Source organism: Corylus avellana, chromosome 2 (genome assembly GCF_965113065.1).
Source record: "Corylus avellana chromosome 2, dhCorAvel1.hap1.2, whole genome shotgun sequence".
Taxonomy (NCBI): Eukaryota; Viridiplantae; Streptophyta; class Magnoliopsida; order Fagales; family Betulaceae; genus Corylus; species Corylus avellana.
Window position 1 is genome coordinate 10,346,227 of NC_142491.1, and position 21,916 is coordinate 10,368,142.

The 21,916-nt window shown below is 38.4% G+C and overlaps 1 protein-coding gene across 11 annotated transcripts in view; it reads left to right on the forward strand.

Annotated features, from left to right (window-relative positions):
- Positions 1 to 21,916, forward strand: part of LOC132187924 (agamous-like MADS-box protein FUL-L) — an 82,808-nt gene that overhangs the window by 44,301 nt on the left and 16,591 nt on the right. For 2 of the 11 annotated variants that reach the window (XR_009440854.1, XM_059602383.1), the window contains one exon: positions 150 to 340. The exons of 7 other annotated variants lie outside the window; for them this stretch is intronic. Coding sequence is in view for 3 of the 4 variants with exons in the window: in XM_059602383.1 (XP_059458366.1) it covers positions 150 to 188 (39 nt within the window). In the remaining variant the exon portion in view is untranslated. Of the gene's footprint in view, positions 1 to 149; positions 341 to 19,079; positions 19,372 to 21,916 lie in introns of those variants that run through there. 2 more of the 11 variants (XM_088513552.1, XM_088513553.1) reach the window with 2 other exon arrangements.

The following is a 21,916-nucleotide window of genomic DNA, read 5'->3' on the forward strand; positions in this document are numbered from 1 at the left end:
TTACATTTCATTTATTGCATGATCTATTATGACTAGCAATACAGAATTTCTTTCAATAAATGTTTTCAATATATGATTTATCTCATGTTTTGTGTTTACTTACCGAGTAGTGAAGCTCACCCTCTTTCACCTGTAAACTTTGTTTACAGACACTGTTAAGTTTGGCCTCTACATCATCATCTGTTTAGCTGGACCAGGGATCGAGATGGCGATGATGTAGCGCCCCAACTTTTAATACAAGCCGTAAGTGGGATTATCTGAATTCCCACATGATGCTACTACATAATTGTAACACTTGCAGCGGAAATATCATGTATAAAATTTTTCTTTTATTTGTTTTTCTTTTTTGGTACTACAAATTCATCTCGAATCATAAATGAACCAGTGCATCTAATTTAAACTTCACATTATATAATTACGTAGAACATTTTCTTTACATTAACATTATCAACATTTATGCTAAGTTTCCAAAAAATGTCATATGCAGTAGCTCAAAATACTAAAAATTTGCTATAGTAATTCATCCTCTTCTGAAAATTGAGGCTTCTTGTTAGCCTCAAGAATAGTAGTGCAAACATGCGTATGGGTCTTCATCTTCCTCCTCCTCAACCATGGTAATTTTACAGGTAGATGTGCTTGTGCACGACTCAGCAAGTTTAAGCTTAAGCCTTCTTTTTATCTCGAAAAAAAATAATAATAAATAAATCTCTAAATAATATTTACTAAACAACTATTTATGTATGGTTTTCACAAAGAGTTTGATAAACTTATATTCAAACTAGAGAAGTTAATACATAATAATAAAATTTCATATTTTCCTTTGCTTTTTCTTTACTATATATATGTATACAGCTTCACATCCCATATTATGGAGTAGTAAAATAGTTCGTAACATGATAATGGAAACAACAATTTAAATCATAACTAGTAGGGATCATATCTCACTCATACCTAGTTTGTATGAAAATAGCTCTGAAACCCTGTTATATAACAATCTCAAAATAATACTATCACTTGCATGGTTATCACAATATCGCCAATGTACCTAAGTAAATTGCTTCAAGTTGAACACATCGGAGGCCTTTAAATGACTTAGAAGACTTGGCCGGTGTGCATTACGATTTATCTTCTACATAATCTCGTAAGGCCAAATCTTCCCCTCTCGTAGCTCGCTATACTCACCGATGGGGAAACGATCACGTGTGAGTACAACCTAAACCAGATCAACCTCAAACGTTACCATGCGCCTATGGTTGTTGGATCGTGCTATATACATGACATTGCTATCTTCTATCATTTTCTTAACCTGGTCATGAACTCCTTGGAGGTAATCTCCCATCTCATCAGCCTTAATACTCAATCGACCAATACGGGGAATGCGTGCCAAGACAAGCACTCCCAATGGCTTTTGTCCATACACGATCTCTAAAGTGCTCAACTAAGTCGTTCTATTCTTTGACTGGTTGTAAGCAAACTCTGCCTGTGATAAAGCTAGGTCCCACTGCTTCTGCTTATTTCTACTATCTAAACTCCTTAAAAGATTTCCCAAGCTCTCATTCACCACCTCAGTCTAATCATTGGGGGTGGTAGGCACTACTAAAATTAAGCTTGGTCTCCATCTTTTCCCACAGACTCGTCCAAAAATGACTCATGAATTTTGTATCTCAATCCGATGTAATAGATATTGAAAACTCATGCCTTGTGCATGCAGCTAATTTCCCAAAAATATAGGAGAGCAATTCGGGTGGCATTCATCTTCTTCCGACAAGCTACAAAATGGGCCATCTTCGAAAATCAATCCACCAACATGAGAATAGAATCCATGCTCCTCTGAGTGCGAGGTAACCCTAATACAAAATCCATGCTAACGTTGAGCCATGGGCCATCGAGCACTAGAATGAGGTGTACAGACCAACATTTGTGAGGGCTCATTTGGACCTTTGAAAAATAAAACATTGTTCCATGTAACGTGCCACATCACTAGTTTGCTAGGGCCAATAATAGTCTGATGAGACCAAGGCCAAAGATTTCTCTCTCCCAAAGTGACCTCCATGCAACTCTCATAGTATCTGCTCCATCAACGAACTAATCAGAATGCATATATGTAAACCACATAACATATAACCTTTAAGAATAATATAATAATTTTTCTTACCAATAGAGACCTCAACAAATATCTTCTCGAATGAAGGATCTTCTATATACAACTCTCGGAAGGTGTCAAAACTCTGGTATGCAGAGTAGTAAAAAACCCGCCTACTCAAAGCATCATCAACTTGATTCAAGCTCCTTGATTGGTGCCCTAAGGAAAAAGTGAACTCCTGAAGGTAGGCAACCCACTTAACATGTCTACGGCTAAGGTTATGTTGGCCATTGATGTACTTGAGGGCCTTGTGATTATTGATAAGGATGAATTCCTTCTGCACCAGGTAATGATGCCAATACTTCAAAGATTGTACAATGGCGTAGAACTCCAAGTCATAGGTGGAATAATTCTTTTTAGACCCCGATAGCTTCTCACTAAAAAGGCGATCGAACGTACTTATGGCTCAGAACACCACCAATGCCAACGTCAAATGCATCATAGTTGACTTCAAAAATCTTCTCGAAGTCTAGAAGAGCAAGAATGGGTGCTTCAGTCATTTGCTACTTTACCAAGTGAAAACTTGCATCGGCTTCTTTAGTCCACTAGAAAGTCCGACCCTTTAAGCACTCTATTATTGGTATAATCAATGTACTGAAATTTCGGATGAACTGTCGGTAGAATGACGCCAATCTATGAAAATTTTGGACATCATGTTGACACTTGGGTGTTTACCACTCTATAATTGCTGCCACCTTAGACTGATCTACTTAAACACCATCAGTAAATACAAAAAAAAAAAAAAAAAATGGTAGTAAGAAATGAACACTTCTTCTAATTGACATATAAACACTCATTTCATTGTGTTTCAAAAATTTCCTTAAGGTGCTCTAGTTGTGTCTCTTGCAAGAGCTATAGATGAGGATATCGTCAAAGTAAACAACAACGAACTTCTCCATGTAAGACTGCAACACCTGATGCATGAACCACAAGAATGTGTTTGGGCGGGTTGGATAGTCCAAAAGGTATGACCATCCACTTGTACAACCTATGATGCATCTTGAACGTTTTTTTCCACTCATCTCCAGGCCTAATTCTGATTTGGTGATACCCGCTCCTAAGGTCAATTTTCGAAAGACCTTAGAACTTGATAAATGATCCAGCATTTCGTTCCAAGAAAGGAATCGAGAGTCTACACTTCACCATGATTCGATTGATGACTTTGCTATTGATACACATACACCACAATCCATCCTTCTTCGGAACTAAAAGAGACAAAACTGAATATGGACTCATGCTCTCTTGGATATAACCTCTTTCCAATAACTCTATCACTTGGCGTTGTAACTCTTCGGATTCCTTCAGGTTGAGGCGATAAGCTAGTCGATTTGGCAAGCTTGACCCCAGCACGAAGTCAATGTGGTGTTGAATATCTCTCATGGGTTGCAAACCAAGGGGTAGATTCTCAAGCATCAAATTAGCAAACTCGGTCAACACCTCTCGTAACTCTTCTGGCACTTCATCATCTACACTGGCACCCTCTTCACATGGCATCAAGTGTTAGAGGGATTTAGGGTTTGCATGTAAAGAGAAGAAAGAAGAGGCTCTGTTGTTTTTTCACGTAGCCTTCTCCTCTTTTACTTCATATATATATATATATAATGTAACATTGAGTACAAAGACCAAAATACCCCATATAATATATTAACCCTAATATGCTCATCTAACACTCCCCCTCAAGCTGGAGCATATATATCATATAAGCCCAGCTTGGAACAAATAAACTCTAACTTCTTTCGACACAGAGACTTTGTAAACATATCAGCTAGTTGATCTCCAGACTTCACAAATGGTGTAGATATATCTCTGCTGAGTATCTTATCTCGAACAAAGTGACAATCGACCTCAATATGCTTAGTTCTTTCATGAAAAACAGAGTTAGATGCAATATGTATAGCGGCTTGATTGTCACAAAATAATGGGATAGGTGTAGGAGCAGTGAATCCGATCTCCTGTAGGAAATGTTGTAACCACGTCAATTCACTAGCAGTATTAGACATTGCCCTGTATTCTGCCTTAGCACTCGACCGTGCCACCACCGTTTGTTTCTTACTTTTCCAAGTCACCAAATTACCACCCAAGAATGTGCAATACCCTGTAGTAGATCGCCTATCTGGGAGGGAACCTGCCCAATCTGCATCAGTAAACCCTTCTACCCGGAGGTGTCCATTCGGTCTATACAATATCCCAAGGCCAGGAGCTCCTTTCAAATATCGAATAATACGAGTAACAACTTCCCAATGTAAAACTCTAGGAGCCTCCAAGAATTGACTAACAACACCAACTGCATATGAAATGTCTGGCCTAGTAATAGTGAGATAATTCAACTTTCCAACCAAACGACGATACCTACTAGGATCTTCAAATAATTCTCCTTCATCTTTTACTAATTTCTGATTAGGATCCATTGGAGTGTCAACAGGACGAGCACCCAGGAGACCTGTCTCTTCTAACAAATCAAGTGCATATTTTCTTTGAGATAAATTGATACCCTTTCGGGATCTAGCAACTTCAATCCCCAAGAAATATCTGAGTTTTCCCAAATCTTTAGTATGAAACTTCTGCTGTAAAAACAGTTTCAATCGAGCGATACCTCCTGAATCATCCCCTGTAATCACAATGTCATCCACATATACCACAAGAAGAATGTAGCCTGCATTTGTATGCAAGTGAAATACTGAATGATCTGTCTGACAACGCTGAAGACCAAACTCCATAATGGCCTCAGAGAACTTCCCAAACCATGCCCGTGGAGATTGCTTGAGACCATACAAAGCCTTCTTTAACTTACAAACACAACTCCGATACTCCCCCTGAGCAACAAACCCAGGTGGTTGCTCCATATAAACTTCCTCATGTAAATCCCCATGTAAAAAGGCATTTTTGACGTCCAACTAAAATAAGGGCCAATTAAGATTAGCAGCCAAAGAAATAAGAATACGAACGGAAGAGATTTTGGCAACTGGAGAAAACGTCTCATCATAATCAATACCATACGTCTGTGTATAACCCTTAGCAACCAAACGAGCTTTCAACCGTTCAACAGAACCATCAGGATTAAACTTAACTGTGTATACCCATTTGCAACCAACAGTCTTCTTAGCAGGGGGTAATGGAACAAGTTCCCACGTACCATTTTGATGTAAGGCCTTCATTTCCAATTCCATAGCTTGCCTCCAACCAGAGTCAGATAAGGCATCCTGCATTGTCTTTGGGGTGGAAACAGTGGAAAGATGGGAAATAAAGCAAAAATGGGAAGGAGATAAAGAACTAGTGGATACAAACTGACTGATAGGATGTTTAGTAGTGCAAGAACGTGTACCTTTCCGTAGGGCAATGGGCAAGGAATCAGATGCAGGTGCCAGTGGATCCGAAGACGGGGTGAGAGATGCACTGTTTACCAAGGGGGAGTGTTAGATGCAGTCAATAGTTATGGCTCTGATACCATGTTAGAGGGATTTAGGGTTTGCATGTAAAGAGAAGAAAGAAGAGGCTCTGTTGTTTTTTCACGTAGCCTTCTCCTCTCATACTTCATATATATATATATATATATATATATATATATATATATATAATGTAACATTGAGTACAAAGACCAAAATACCCCATATAATATATTAACCCTAATATGCTCATCTAACAAAGGTGTACATTACACTATCCTCTTTTGCTTCCTCCAGGATTGTTCTGATAGCGTATGATAACATCAGAAGTTAAGAATGAAGACTATAAAGGGAACTCAAGAAGAGAGAATATAACGAATAGGAAAGCGAAAGACCATACTCGCCCCAAAGAAGCAAACATAGAATAACTTTAAAAGACCAAAATTTTATTGATACTTCAAAACTGAATTGTTTCATTGAGTGTGTATCCCTTATATAGACTAAGATACACTTCTAATTTAACAAGGAAAAGGGAAAAAACTAAACAAATCCTAAATGGAAAAGAAAAAACCTAATCCTTAATGAAAAAGGAAAAACCTAATCCTTATTGAAAAGGAAAACTAAAACACACATGCATAATTGGAAAAACAGAAACCCAATCCTAATAGAAAAGGAAAACTAAAACACATACATAAATAAAATAAATCAACACTAATATCGGTCTTCACCTGCATCACAATCTTAAACATGTGTATATAAGGTCTTAGACACCATCCCCTTGCAAGCCTTTTCAAAGTGTGAATTTTACCCAAGGTACAAACCTCAGGTAGAACTTACGCTTGAAAACCGGTTTGCAAGAGGCGAATGTCCAAAACTTTATATACACATGCTTAAGATTTTATTTATGCCATGTGGAACAATTAATGTTTAATAGAACTAAGTGTGGCCAGACACTTGAGGATTGATCAACTCTTTTTTTTCTCAGAAGCATAAATTCATGACGAAAGAAAATGTTATATGCTCGGGCAAATGATTTATTTCAACCAAACCATTAATCCACCACACCTCCAAAAAAATCTCATCCAGTGTTAATGAAAACTCTTATTAACTAATGTCTAGGTAAAATTAAAGGTGTAGTGTTTAGCATTGCTCCCACTCTAGGTGAGAATGTTCTTTGTCCGATGTCCAGGTAAAATTTTCCATTGTCTAATATCTAAGTAAAATTGTCCATTGTCTAGTATCCAATGTCCAAATAACATCCTTTGTCCAAGTTCAGGTAATAAAATATCATTTGTTCAAATTTCCAATTTAATTCCATGATCCAACATTTTATGTTTTATTTTCTTACCACTTAATAAAGAATGAGTTTAACCCATATATATAGCTTAAATTATATTGTACAATTATTTATATAAAATTATAGTACCAATACTCCTTTTCTCTAGAGGCCAACAACCAACAAAAAATCCCAATCAATTCTTCAAAAAATTTCTCAAAAAAAAAAAAAAAAAAAATCTAAAAACCCCATCAAATTCACCCTTCATCCAAACATCAAACACCCATTGATTTTTCTTCCATTCAACCAAACATCAACCAAAACTTCACAACCTAAACCAAATTCGATCAGCCACAAAAAGAACCCAAACCAAAAGGTTCAAAATCGGTTACCACATAGAATCAATCAAAATACCTAAAATTTGAAACCCAATCATCCCAATTCCAAAACTCTTCCAAATTTGGCCAAAGGGAATAACAAATCAAAATTTGCTAAAAATTTTCTATTCTACCAAACCACAATTTATTCTAGAAATCTACTTTAGTTCGACTACCTTCTCGATAGTAATCAGCGTGGAACCTTGTAAATCAATATCAACCAAAAGAAAACACCCAATCAGTCAAGAAATATAAGAGTTATGAATATGTGATGTCTTACAAAATCATGGTTAAGGCCTTTTTTATTTATAAACTAATCAGTTACACAAGACATAGATGAATACAATTTCTATGTTTGTACATGAACAAAATGTTATCTACTGTTTTAACTGGATTGATTGATATCCTTATCAGATGGTGTATCTTGAATGTTTGAACTTGAATTGATCTTATCATGAGTGAGATGAGTTGTTGTGGAGATCATATCTCTAACACGCCCTCTCAAGTTGAACGATATAGGGATAAAGTTTAGCTTATCACGAAAGAGGCCCAACTGTGAGGATAAGAGTGGCTTTGTGAAGATGTCCGCAAGTTGATCTTTGCTAGAGATAAATTTGATGGATAGGATTTCTTGGCCACCATGTCTCAGACGAAATGGAAGTCAATCTTGACATGTTTGGTTCTTGCGTGGAAGACTGGGTTGGAGGACAAATATGTGGCTTCAATATTGTCACAACATAACTTTGGAGGCTGAGAAAATTGTAAACCAATTTTGGATCAATGTGAGCTAAGATAACTCCGCATTTGTATTTGTTAATGCTTTGTACTTAGCCTCTATACTTGACCTGGCGATAGTTTTTTGTTTGCAACAGCTCCAAGAAATAAGATTTTTGCCAAGAAAGATACAATAGCCCCCCAGTAAAGAGATGATCATCATGACTACCCATCTAGTCAACATTAGAAAAAGTTTGAATACACGATATGGATGCCTTTTAGAACCAAAGACCATGCTAGATGGTTTGCTTGAGTTAGCACAATAAGACTTAACAAATTGCCAATGGAGTATGTGGGTTTGTGCATAAAATGGGAGAGTTTATTGACAAAAAAAGGAAATTTCTGGCCATGTGATGCATAAGTACTATAAAGCCCCAATGGTGCTTTTGAATAATGTGGGATTAGAGAATAAATCACCCTCAAATGCAGAAAGGTGAGCAGAACCAATCATCTTAGTACGCTTAAGTAGATCCAAGATATATCTTTGTTGGGATAAGATAACCCCCCTATAGCAAGGCAACACTTCTTTTTCCTAGAAAAATATTTAATGTGCCCAAATCTTTCACAACAAAGTCACGGTGAAGGGTAGTGAGTAATTCACAATGCGTATGTTATCCACATAAATTAGCACCAACATGATATAATCAGAAGAATGATAAATAAAAAGAGAGCTATCATATTGAGAACTAAACAATCCGAGCTCAACCAATTGGATACTCAATATTGAGAACCAAGCCCCACGGGCTTGTTTCAAGCCATACAGGGCTTTTTGAAACTTGCAAATGTGAGATGGATACTAAGAATGAGCAAAGCTAGGTGGCTAAGTCATATATACTTCCTCAAATAAATTGCCATGGAGGAATGCATTTTGTATGAATATTTGGTGAATTGGCCGACCACTAGAAATAGAAAACTACAGAAATAGACGTGTTGTTGTGGGTTTAATAACTAGACTTTAGGTCTCACCATAATCAATTCCAGCTTGTTGATGAAACCCTTTAGCAATGATTCTAGCCGTGTAATGGTCAATTGATCTGTCAGCTTTCCTCTTCAACTAGAAGACCCATTTACACCCAATCACTTTCTTTGCTGAGGTGGAAGGAACCAAGTCCATGTATGATTTTTTAGTAGAGCATCAAATTAGGTGTTCATGGCTTTCCAACAAATCTAGTCCTTCATGGCTGAAGAGTGACAAGTGGGTTCGAACTCCTGTAGATTCGAGAATGAGGGCATGGGATATAGGGTAACAAGAACTGCCCATCTATGAACTTTTTGGGTTTTGTAATGTTATTTTTGGCACGGGTTATCATTTGATGAATCGAAGGTGGAGGTTACTAGGATTGATCAGAAGGAGAGGAAATAATGTGAGAGATTGGGGATGAAAAAGGTAAAGTGGGTACTTGGAACTCTGTAGATGGTGGGCTGGATGTATCATGTGGGCTGCAACTAACTTGGAGGTTTGAAGATACTGAGTCCGTGGATGGCGTTGTTGTAGGCCCATGGTTTGAGATAAAAGGAGACATAAGGTAAGGATTGATTTTTGAGACCTACAAACTTAAACTTGACTGGACTGAATTGGAGGGTGACTCACTATGTAAGGGAAACACAGACTCATCAAAAATAACATCTTGTGAAATGTTAAGACGATTAGTGGATAGATTTAGACACTTGTACCCTTTATGATGAGGATTCTACCCAAAGAACAAACACTAAGAGGATCATGGCAAAAAATTATTTTTAAATGTTGGAGTTGGCATGCGATTATAATGTCAGGACCAGTTTTGACATTATAATGTCAATGCTTACAACACTATTTTGTTAATGCATGTGTGGACAAGAAACACAATGGGAAATGGCAAATGATTGAAGAAATTTACTCACCCCCCACCAATCGGATTGAACTGCTTCTATTTTTGGACCCAAAGAAACATTCAACATATGATTTGAATTTAATAAAAACACGGGTAACATCACTTTTACAAGGAATAGGATATAACCAAGTATATTTACTAAAGGAATCTAAAACGGAAACATAATACATAGAACCAGATTTTGAACAAACCGGGGCAGGACCCCATTAGGGACACGTGGTTTGAAATTGAGAGGCAACAAGAAGTTAATTGCTTTTTGAGCTCAAGCAAGTACAGCACATCCCATCCACTTTATTGGAAGCAAAAGGAAGCTTGAAAGAGCACAACACCCGTTGAACCACCTTTAAGGCTGAGTGTGCCAACCATGAGTGCCACTAAGGGAAGGAGACACGCTCGAAAACGACCGAGACAGTGGGAGGCGGTTTAATGGCAAAAGGAAGAAATTGATACAAACATTGGCTATTCAAGACTTTAAGCAACGTGTTCTCCGAAGCTCAAACCTTCAAAAGACAATAAGAGGGATGGAATTCATAAAGGAAGAACTTGTGGACAGACAACATATTTTTTGAAATCTTGGGGACATGCAAAACATCAAACATATCAAATTGAAAATTAGAGGAGAAAAGACGGGTGTTTCCAATGTGATAGATGGAAAGCCCTTTACCATTGTCGATTCTAATATGATCGGAGCTCATGTAGTCCTCAACCTTAAGGTTGAAATTTTCCATACTAGAAGTTAGGTGATGGGTAGCACTGGAATCTGGGTACCAGTTCGGGTCAGAACCACCCAATGGAGCGGAGAAATTTGCCTCCATTGATGGAGTTGTCTCTCTTGTGTAGATGTTATCATAACAATGATAATAGTCAAGGGCAACATGGCCTATTTTGTTGCAGACCTTGCAAACAGGTCGAGAGGATGAGCTATATCTGGGAGACCCATGGCTAGAGAAGGGATGTCCTTACTCCCTGCCTTAGTTTGGTTTAGAGAGTGCATGTTAAAATTTCCATGACCAGAGGAGTTATAGTTCCTATGGCCTCCTTGTCCTCCACGGTTTGATCGTCCCTGAGATGCAAGATTAGCACAACCAACAAAAAGATCAAGAGTAGATTGATTTTGTTCGAGCCGTAATTCGTGGGCTAACAAATGGCCAAAGAGCTCCTCAATGGAGAGAGGTTCAACACGTCTCATAACAGAGGTGACAAATGGGTCAAACTCCGACTTAAGGGCAGAAATTCATTCAGAGGTTGATCCACAGCAGCCAGAGTATTAGTAAGTTGCTGAAGTTTTTTATGATAATAATATGCAATTGATGTGTTTCCCTTCTTAAGGGTAGCCAATTGATAATGGACTTGCATTGTTCGCACTTGAGACTGGGACAAGAACAATGTTTCTAAAGTGAGCCAAGCATCTCTAGAAGTAGCACAACGAGTAACATAAAAGAGCATTTTTTCTGATAGTGAAGAATTTAGCATCTAGAATCAATTGATCTTGCATGTTCCAATTTAGGGGTAACATATTCAACACCATCCCTAGTAGAGAATGGTTTGAGGTGGGGGATGGATAGACCCATCAACATAACCAAACAGTTTCCTACCCTCAAGGTAAGGAACAATTTGGGTAACCAAAGACTATAATTATCCCGAGATAGCTTCTAAGGATTGAAGTTAGGGAAGGTAACTAGGGGTGGGGTTGAGGTTTAGGTGGAAGTGAATGAAGAGGAGGTGGTGGACGACTGGGTGGATTGAGTAGAAGTTGTAGGATCTTGAAAGAAAAAAAATGGATGAAAGGAAAAAAATGGATGTGTGTTAGTGAGGCTCTAATACCATATAAGAGTTTTGAATATGTTGCCGTACAAAATCATGGTTAAGGCCTTTGTATTTATAAACTAATCAGTTACACAAGATATAGATTATTATAGTTTGTGTGCTATACAAACACTATACATGAACATAATGTTATCTACTATTTGAACTTGATTGGATGATATCCTTATTAGATGGTGTATCTTGAATGTTTGAAGTTGACTTGGTCTTATCATGAGCGAGATGAGCTATCATGGAAATATCTCCACCAAGAAACATCCAAAAAATCAAGCCCTGGAATGCGTATATAGAAAATCTGAAAATCATACTCATAATCAGTAATTAGAAAATGAAATTAAGCCCCAATTGCAAGTTTTCTTCACCCATGTTCGGCTACCTTAAATGAAACCCCAAGAGCCACCGAAAATTTCCAATAGAATACCCAATGAAAATTTCATCTCAACTCAACAAAATCTCTTCACCCAACTGGTTGTAAGGAGAACCCACTGAGAAAATCAACCTAAAAGAAACTCTCCCTGAAACACCAATTTTCAGTCAATTCTTAACCAAAATCAATTTTCCTACCCACTTGAATTTTTTCAAGACCCAATCGATATGTCAATCCAAACAACCAAAATACCCACCATAATCATCAGCCAAAATTTTAAGCTTGTTTCGGCCAACACAAAAATTTCCAAAGCAAAACCCAAAATTTACATCCCAATAACCGCTAGAATCGTCAGCCAAAATTCTTATCTTGTTTCGGCCAACACAAAAATTTCCAAATCAAACCCAAAATTTACATCCCAATAAATCAATCATTCAAACATCAACCAAATTAACGTTCAAACCCCTTCAACCAATTCTTACAAAAAATAAAGCTTCAAATCTTAACTAATATTAAACCCAAAAATTAAAGCAACAATACCCATTCAATCATCCTCAATGGTAGACCAAAGAGAAGAAAAACATCAAAGGGGGATTGGAAAGAGAGAGGAAAATATAATATGAGAGAGAGGGAGGTAGAAAAATTACCTCAAAATTGATTTTGAATTCCCTTCTTTTGCAGGGGGAGAGAAGTGCGTAAAAAATGATTTTGGAAGAAAGAAGAAAACATTCTTGACGGATTCCGTTAGTGTGTCATGTCACATCCAATTATATGATGACACGTGTTGCCCATTATAAAAGCTATAAATGTATAAAAATGTAAAACTATTAAAAAAAAAATCAATAGAAGGTACCAATCAATCGATCCAAGTCAGCAAAACCCTATCAATCAATTGGCAAAACGTACCAATCAATTAGTGGTCAAGTTGATCAATAGGTTAAGCGATCGTACACTGTGGATTTAAAAAAAAAAAAAAAAAATGTAATTTATTGATTGACCTAAAGTAACTGATCAATCGATGAGGTGCGAAGACACATTAGATGAAATTGAAACCTTGGTGATCTAACGGCCCAATGAACCAATCTATAGGTGATAGACAATTTGCGATTTAGGTTAAGTCCAAAACTTGCAGAAATGGTAGGGGGCTTATTTAAGGTCGTAATGGAACCATACACCTCCAGAAATGTGTAGAAGAGAGAGATAGAGTAAAAGGAGAAGAGAAGGAGAAAGAAAAGGCATGTATTTTCTTGGTTCTTTGGGAGTTTAGGGCCCCAAGAGGTAATCTCTTAAATCAAGCTTGTATTTTTGTTCCTAAAGGCACTGCTATTTTCTTGGGTTTGGTTGGTTATATGCTAGTGTGTGTAGTTATGGGTGTGGGAATGAAAAGAGATTTAGAATTTTGTAGCTTGAGGTGGGTTCCGTCTTAAATATACTAGATGAGACTAAAGACGAACTTTAGGCTATGCAAGTTGTAAATTTAAATAGTTGTTTGGAGTTTTTGGTTAAAGGAATATGGTGAGAATGTAAAGTTGAGAACTTTGTGCTTAGTAGAAAGACTCTTGACTTTTGGCTTTAAAAGTGTTAGATGTGATAAAGGATGTGCCTTTTCGAGTCTTAGTTCTGCTGACTAATCTATTGACACTCAATATTTAACTACCGATGCTATTCAGAATGTTCATCTCTATACTGTAATGAAATGTTTTGGGATTTAATGTTGTGAATCTTGAGTTTCAAATTAACGCTAATGAGTTTTGCAAAATTAATGATTGTGTAACACTAAATTTTATTTTACATGCATGGAAAATGAAATGATAATATGCTCGTATGACACAGCCACCTTTGTTAAATAATGTAAAACTTATAATGTAATAAATATATGGCATGTGCATAGTAGATTATACCAACTAGCCCTATGGCTAGTTGTGTAAGGGGTGAGTTTTACCCTAGATCCGAGGGTTATTGTGGTTGGTGCGACCATCCACAGGGTATGGGTCACTCACAACGCCATCATCAGTTGAGTGGATCATTTGGGGTTAGACTCAGTCGATCATCTAGTGGCGGCTAGCTACGTACCTCAGTCAAGGCATCGAGGTTGTACCATATGTCCTTTTGGACGTGCAAACCCTACTTACGCATCAACATGATTTTCTGCCTTTTCATATTGAGAAATACTGTTTGCATGTGTAATTTTACACCTTTGTTTCAAAATGATTGGATTCACTACATAACATGTTTCACGCGTGCTTTACTCACTAAGTCGTGGCTTATCGTTTCCATTTGTAAAACAGTCTGTTTTATAGAGAAGTTACCACTAGGATTTGGAACAAGGAAGATCTCGAGATACATGCGTATGCTTAACATGATATTATCGACCTTATATCGCTTAAGAACTTATAGACCACTAACTACTTCGGGTGAAGATTGCAAATATAATGATTTAAGATGATTTCACGTATTAAGATATAACTTATATCTACTTTGTGGCGGTGATAAATATTATGTAATGATTACAATTGATGTGATGGTTACATAGTAGATGCTCTAGTTATAATAATTAACGTTGATAGTTACAAAGAAACAAAAATAGATGAATAAATTTCGTTAATTTATTTACTAAAAAAACAAAAATGTCTTTTTGTATTTACTAGAAGCAGATAACCGCATATGATGTAACGGGGCTTTCATAAGTAATCAAAGCATTGGCAATATTATATGCTTTCATAAGTAATCAAAGCATTGGCAATAATCGTGCGGATGCGAATAATAATCACAAGATGCAGATACCTAAAAATGATAATTGTATTATGCGGATGCAGATATTGCTGATAACCACATCTGCATCTGCATTTACACCCCTAGTAGTTGCACTCTTGTTTTGTTTGACACAAATCTCTTCAATTGTCTTCTTGTTTTGTAGTGTTGCATGGTCTTAGGCCCACTAGCCTACTTGGGCCTATTGACTTGAACGACTAGCCCATGCCCCAATAGACTTGAGTGTAGTTAGTAGGTGCCACACCAGAGCCCGTCCCCTAGCCGTTTACCCATGCCCCCGACATCCCATTAGCCCTCTCATGTCCCTATCATCCTACTTATGTCCTCACAATCTCGTCTACCCCCTAAACATTTATGAAGGTCCACTAATTACGACTTTTAGGGCAAAGTTCTAGCAGGTAAGGCCTCCAATCGAAACATGCCTCGTAGCTAGCGGTAAAGTGCTTATAAAATTATGGTCAAATGATAAAGTATTGATAATCCTCTTCATACTAATTGCACATTTCTCTTTCCTCATATATATAACCCTCTTTGAAATACTAACTTAAGCATCAAAGCTATCTTCGCCAATTTGCTTTGGCAAGCTCTTATGCCCAGTTTTCCTCGTTTCTCACCAGTGATTTAGAGCACATCCTCGGCACGCAACCAACTATATCAACAGTTTGACATCGTCTGTGGCAAGCAACATTGTTTATTTGACAAAGGGTGGATTTTGAGCACATCCTGGGCACGTAGTCAGATGTATCAATAGTTTGACATCATACGTGGGAAGCAAAATTGTTTCTTTGACAAAAGACCGAATGTTGGAAACTTGGTCCAAAAACGTGTGTAACCATGATGGGAGTCCCCCCAACCCGCACAACACCAGCACCTCCTAAGAAGAGCTTACCATATTTGAGGCTCACCTCCTGCAGCTTTCCCATTAGATGGATGTGCTGGTACAACAAAACCAACAAATCATGTAGCGTTGAGTGTGAACCAGTAGTGGGCAACCAAACCCACCATGACGACCACAAGACCCAGCCAACTGAACTTCAAGGAACCTGTGACGAAGGGGAAAGCATGAATGTTGGCTGGAACAATGAGGGCAACCTCTCCGCTCAACAATTGTCAACTCCTAATCTGGTGGATAGCCGAAAGGAAGGATGCATATGAAGGAGTGCCTCAGCGACTTGCGAGCCCTAATACGATGAGATGGAGCACAAGATTAAAGGGAAGCAATCCGCAGTGGAAGATTTGCTAAAGAACGCTAATGTCCCTTTTCATATTGGAGGCCATGGAACTCCCCTTGCCCTAGAGGTTCAAGGATCCACAGATGGACGTATTGACAAATTTGAGGATCCCGCCAAGCACATTGAGATGTACATGGCCCATATGATCCTCCATGCAATCCCTGATGGGATAGCATGTACAGCCTTTCCTCTCACACTCAAGGGATCAGCATGGAAGTGGTTTGCAAACTTGTAGCCGAATTCCATCAGGTCCTTCGACGATTTATGTAAGTTGTTCTTCAAGCAATTCATTGTTGGCCACAAATGCAGAAGGCCAACAACGTACCTCTTAACTCTCAAGCAGATGGGAGATGAGTTACTCAAAGACTTAATGGCTCGATTTAATAAAGAAATACTAGCAATCGAAGACTAGGACGATAGAATAATATTGGTTGTCCTCCTCGAAGCAATTTGGATCTCAGCCTTTACGTCCCCACTTTCAAGCCCATACCCATTGAAGACAACGTTGTATAAGTATGATACCTTGATGCGCCTTATCAATTGGCTAGTCGAACTAAGGGAGTTCAATATTGAATACATCCCCTAGGTGGAAATCAAGGGACAAGTTGTGGTAGAGTTCACCAACCGACCGTTGGGGGACGAGGGTGACAAACCAGAGGGGTCGATCTGGGTAATCTACATGAACGGTTCCACAAACAGAAGAAGAAGAGGCACATAATTAGTGCTCACCTCCTTAGAGGGTCTTGAAATGGAATATGCAATTAGACTATCGTTCAAGGCCACCAATAACGAAGTAAACTACGAGGCTGTAGTAGCTAGCCTTGGTATAGCAAGGGTGCAAAGTAGTGACAATTCGAAGCAATTCTCAAGTAGTTGTTAGGCAGGTCAAAGGAGATTTTGTGCCAAAGGAGACCTTCTGAAGAAGTACCTAGCCAAAGTTCTTGAACTAAAAGATCGATCCCATCAGTTTATCATAGAAAAAGTGCCAAGAGAGTAGAATGTCCGGGTAGATTAACTCGCCCGAATGGCATCCATTTTAAAGGAAGAGACTAGGACAACAGGTGGCACAAACGTGGCATGGGCAAAACCCAATTTTGGATTACTTCAAGAATGGTGTGGTGCTTACGAACAGAAACGAGACCAAGTGGATAAGGTTCCAAGCTGCCATGTTTTCCATGATAGGAGACGTGTTGTATAGAAGGAGCTTTGTGCTTCCACTCCTCAAATGCATCTCCGGAAAAGTTCATTGCTATCTCCTTGCCCTACCCTTTCACGCAGTAGGGTGTCGACTTGGTCAGTCCCCTCCCAAAGCGAAAATGGGGAGTGAAATTTGCTATTATGGCGATAGATTACTTCACCAATGGGTTGAGGCTAAGGCGTTGACAACAATAACTAGCAAGAATATAGAAGGCTTTCTTTGGCGATCGATGGTGTGTAGGTTCAGAATCCTCAAAACATGCTAGATGTTTTGAGGACTCGTCAAGGAATATTGAGGACCTCATACACTTCTTCCTATCTACCCTCTTCACTTGGACTGCTGGCTGGCCAGCTCCCTTTGTGTTTAGTTTCCCTGTTTTTCTCTCTTTTCTCTTCTCTTTCTCATTCTTCGGCGTTCCTTTGTGTATGGCCTGTGTACTAGGATTGCGCTCCTCCACACATTTTTGATATATACATTTTTACTTATATAAAAAAAAAAGAATCCCGTACGCTTTTGTCACAAACAATGGGAAGCAATTCGACTAAGAGTCATTCAAAAAATGGTGCTTAGACCTCATAGTCCATAATGTCTATTCATCTCCCGAGCACCCTCAAGCAAATGGCCAAGTAAAGGCAACCAGTAAACAAATCTTTAAATTAATAAAGAAGAAGTTGGGCGACAGATATGGGTTATGGGCAGAAGAGCTACTTGGAGGATACCAACTTCTCGGTAAAACTTTAAAACACTTTGCTAAGGGGTTTCCCTTTAGCAATACCCTAAGTCCTTGCTTGAGGGAACACCCCCGATAGGCCATAGACCTCATTGAGAGGTCTCTTAAGAAATTATTTTAAAGGCTTTGGCTGGGGTATACCAACTTCTAGGCAAAACTTTAAAACACTTTGCTAGAGGTTCCCCTCCAACAGAATCCTAAGTCCTTACTTGGGGAACACCCCCGATAGGGCATAGGCATCACCAAATGTTTCCTTAGAAAGTCTTTGCAAGGCTTCACCTGGGAGATACCAACTTCTCGGTGAAGCTTTAAAACATTTTGTTGGTGGGTTCCCCCAGGAAAATGCTGTCTTTTCTCGAGGGAGATTATGATGAGAAAAGGATAACCAGATTTTGACGTGTGTTAATAAAAATTATATTTAAAAAATGTTGAGTTTTGGAAGGATAACCAGATTTGAGAAAATGACACGTTATTACATACAGTTAGTAAAGGAAAATGATAATGCTATAGAGTTAGCAAAGATTAAGAGTTGATGAGTAAATTGTGGAACCTATGTTACGGGGGGCAAAGAGTCATAAAGACTCATGTTAGCATAATATGCTTTATGGACTTTTTTATTGCTCTATATATATATATATATATAGAGAGAGAGAGAGAGAGAGAGAGAGAGAAATACATAGTAAAGAAAAATGCCAAAGAAAATATAAGAGGATTTTCTATATATCATTATAAACTTCTCTAATAAATATCTTATTAGCGGTGACTTTTCAGTAATAAACTCTTTTTTTGTAATACTCTATACTAGCTGTCATTAGACACATGTAGAGATATTTTCTAAAAATAAGGCTTATATTATAAAGGTCAGTGTTTATTATACTTATTTTTTATAAGTAATAATGCATTAAAGAGCGCAGAGGGGCGCAACCCATGTACACAGGGAGTATACAAGAGAGCGGCTAAGTAGGGGAGAAAGAAAAAGAGAACATAAAGAGAAAATCAGGAAAATTAATCACTAAAGGAGCAAGCCAGCTTGTAGCCTGCATTCCTCATGTTTCCAGTGTTTATTATACTTATTGAAAATGTGAACTCATATATCCGTTTATGTAATTGTGGTGACTCTACAATTACATAGTTGTTGATGCAGGGACTGAGGCTGAAGGGAGGACCTTTATGCCTACTTAGGTTATTATGGATGAGGCTGGTCATAGTCTCCATTTTGTTATATACTAACATGTCTTAGTCTATCTTAGATGTATATATTCGGTTGTGCCGCTTGTGGCACTTTTGATAAACACGTTGTACAGTGTATAGTTAATGTAATAACTTACAATTTTAATTTTTATGTAAATAGATATTTATACAGTAGCTCTGATATGTTTATCTAGCTATGATTATACTGCTAACAGAAAAAGAAAAATTATTCCGTTGTGAGATTTATGGTGTATGTAGTATTGTCACTTGAAAAGAGTTATTTCCACTAACGACTTTGTTTTAAAAGCCATAGCATTATAAACAACGTCATGCGCGAACGTCTCCTCATTGAGGCATACTTCATCCTTGCTCCCATCAACCAATGCATCTTCCTTCTTCTCCGGGGTGCGCACGCATGTCAATTGTATTGAATACCTCTCAATGTGAAGGTTACTCATATTATATAGGAATTGTATAGCTAATTACAGCAATCTAGGAGAACAAATAAGGTAACTAAAACTCACCTATTAATTATAAGATACTATAGCTATAATACAAAAATATGTCATAACTAGAGAGACTAATTATGGCTAAATATATATGATATATATGAGTATCTAACTGACATCCCCCCTCAAATTGATGTTGGTCGATCAAGAAGCATCAATTTGCCCACAAGGAACTAATGACGCTGTCGTGTCATGGCCTTCGTGAAAACGTCAGCTATCTGAAGATTAGTGGAAACACGAGGAAGAGAGATAACACGAGTGTCCAAGGCTTCCTAAATAGAATGACAGTCTACCTCAATATGCTTTGTACGCTCATGGTAAACAGGATTAACAGCTATTTGAATGGCACTAGTATTATCAGCATGAAGGGGAGTAGAATCAGATTAAGCAAAACCAAGCTCAACCAGAAGCCCACGAAGCCAGACAATCTCAGAACAAGTAGTAGACATTGCCCGGTATTCGGATTCAGTAGATGATTCTAAAATGCGAGCTTGTTTCTTACTCTTCCAAGAAATCAAAGAATCACCAAGAAACATGCACCAACCCGTGACAGACCGCCGAGTATCAGGACATCCGGCCCAATCCACATCACTATAAGCAACAAGGCGAAGAGGAGAGCCGGTTGGAAAGAACAACCCACGGCCAGGTGACCCCCGAAGATATCGAATGATATGGCAAACAGCAGCTAAATAAAGATGGCGTGGAGTTCGCATAAACTGGCTAACCTGCTGGACAGCGAAAGAAATATCAGGCCGAGTAATAGTCAAATAGTTCAAGCTGCCTGCCAACTGTCGGAACACAGTAAGATCAGAAAGAAGATCACCCTCCTCACTTCGATATTTCACATTAACCTCCATAGGAGTATCCACCGAAGAAGAATCGTGAAGACCAGCCAGGCTAATCAAGTCCTAGGTATATTTGTGTTGATTTAAGAATATACCTGAAAAATCAGTGTGCACCTCCAACCCCAAAAAATACGTAAGAAGACCAAGGTCTTTCATAGGAAAAGAAGCCTAAAGATTCTACTTGAGATGGGCAATTAAACTGGAGTCAATGCCAGTAATGACAATATCATCCACATACACAAGTAAAAGAACGAGACCAGTCGGAGCCTTGCAAAGGAACAAAAAGGAGTCATATTGGCTTTGGACAAGGAGAAGCGTAGCAGAGTAGACCTGAATTTTTCAAACCATGCCCAGAGAGCCTATTTTAAGCCATAAAGAGACCGCTTTAACTTACGCACAACGGTAGATGGAGAATAAAACAAACCCGGAGGAAGAGTCATGCAAATATCATCTTTGAGATCACCATGAAGAAAAGCATTTTTTACGTCCATCTGGTGAAGTGGCCAGCTTTGGGAGGCGGCAATAGAAATAACTGTATGCACTCCACCGGAGCAAATGGCTCCTCATAGTCCGCCCCATATTCTTGCATGTTTCCAAGAGCAACTAATTGTGCCTTATACCGATCCAAAGTCCCATCAGAGCGAAGCTTAATCGATTAAACATATTTACAACTGATGGCTTTAACATTAGAGGGGCAAGGAACCACGTTCCATGTATGATTGTCCTGGAGAGCCCGAAGTTCCTTATCCATCGCTTTCCGCCACCATTCATATTTAACAGCCTTAGAAAAGCATGTAGGGATGGAAATAGAAAACAAAGTAGCATTAAAAGAAGTGTGGGAAAAACCATACCAATCAGGAGGACATGATACTCGGGTAGATCGTCAAGGACCAGACTTAGGAACTATCTCAGATGGCGGGTCAATCTGAGGAGAACAAATAAGGTAACTAAAATTCACCTATTAATTACAAGATACTATAGCTATAATACGAAAACATGCCATAACTAGAGAGACTAATTATGGCTATATGATATATATGCCGTATCTGACTGGCAACGCATACAACAGGCACCGAATATCACTCCCGAAGTGTCATTAGGTCTTCCTCTCCCATAGAGGACCGCACATGAGACATCATCCACCTCCTTTAGGGCCTGTTTGGGATTGTGTTTGAGGGACCTAAAAGTGCATTTAACACTCAACAAGCGTTTTTTGACTTAAAAGCTCTATTTCTCAAACACACTCCCAAATAGGCTCCTAGTTGCCTCATGGGTCATGAGGTATGCAATCGTAGTACAGTTTTGCGGTAAGGAGGTCTCTAACACCGGCAAGACTACAAACATGATTGCCAATATGGGGGAATCAACTCCAACGAAATGTTATAGCTCAGGCACACAATTCACAGTAGCACAAAAGCAACATA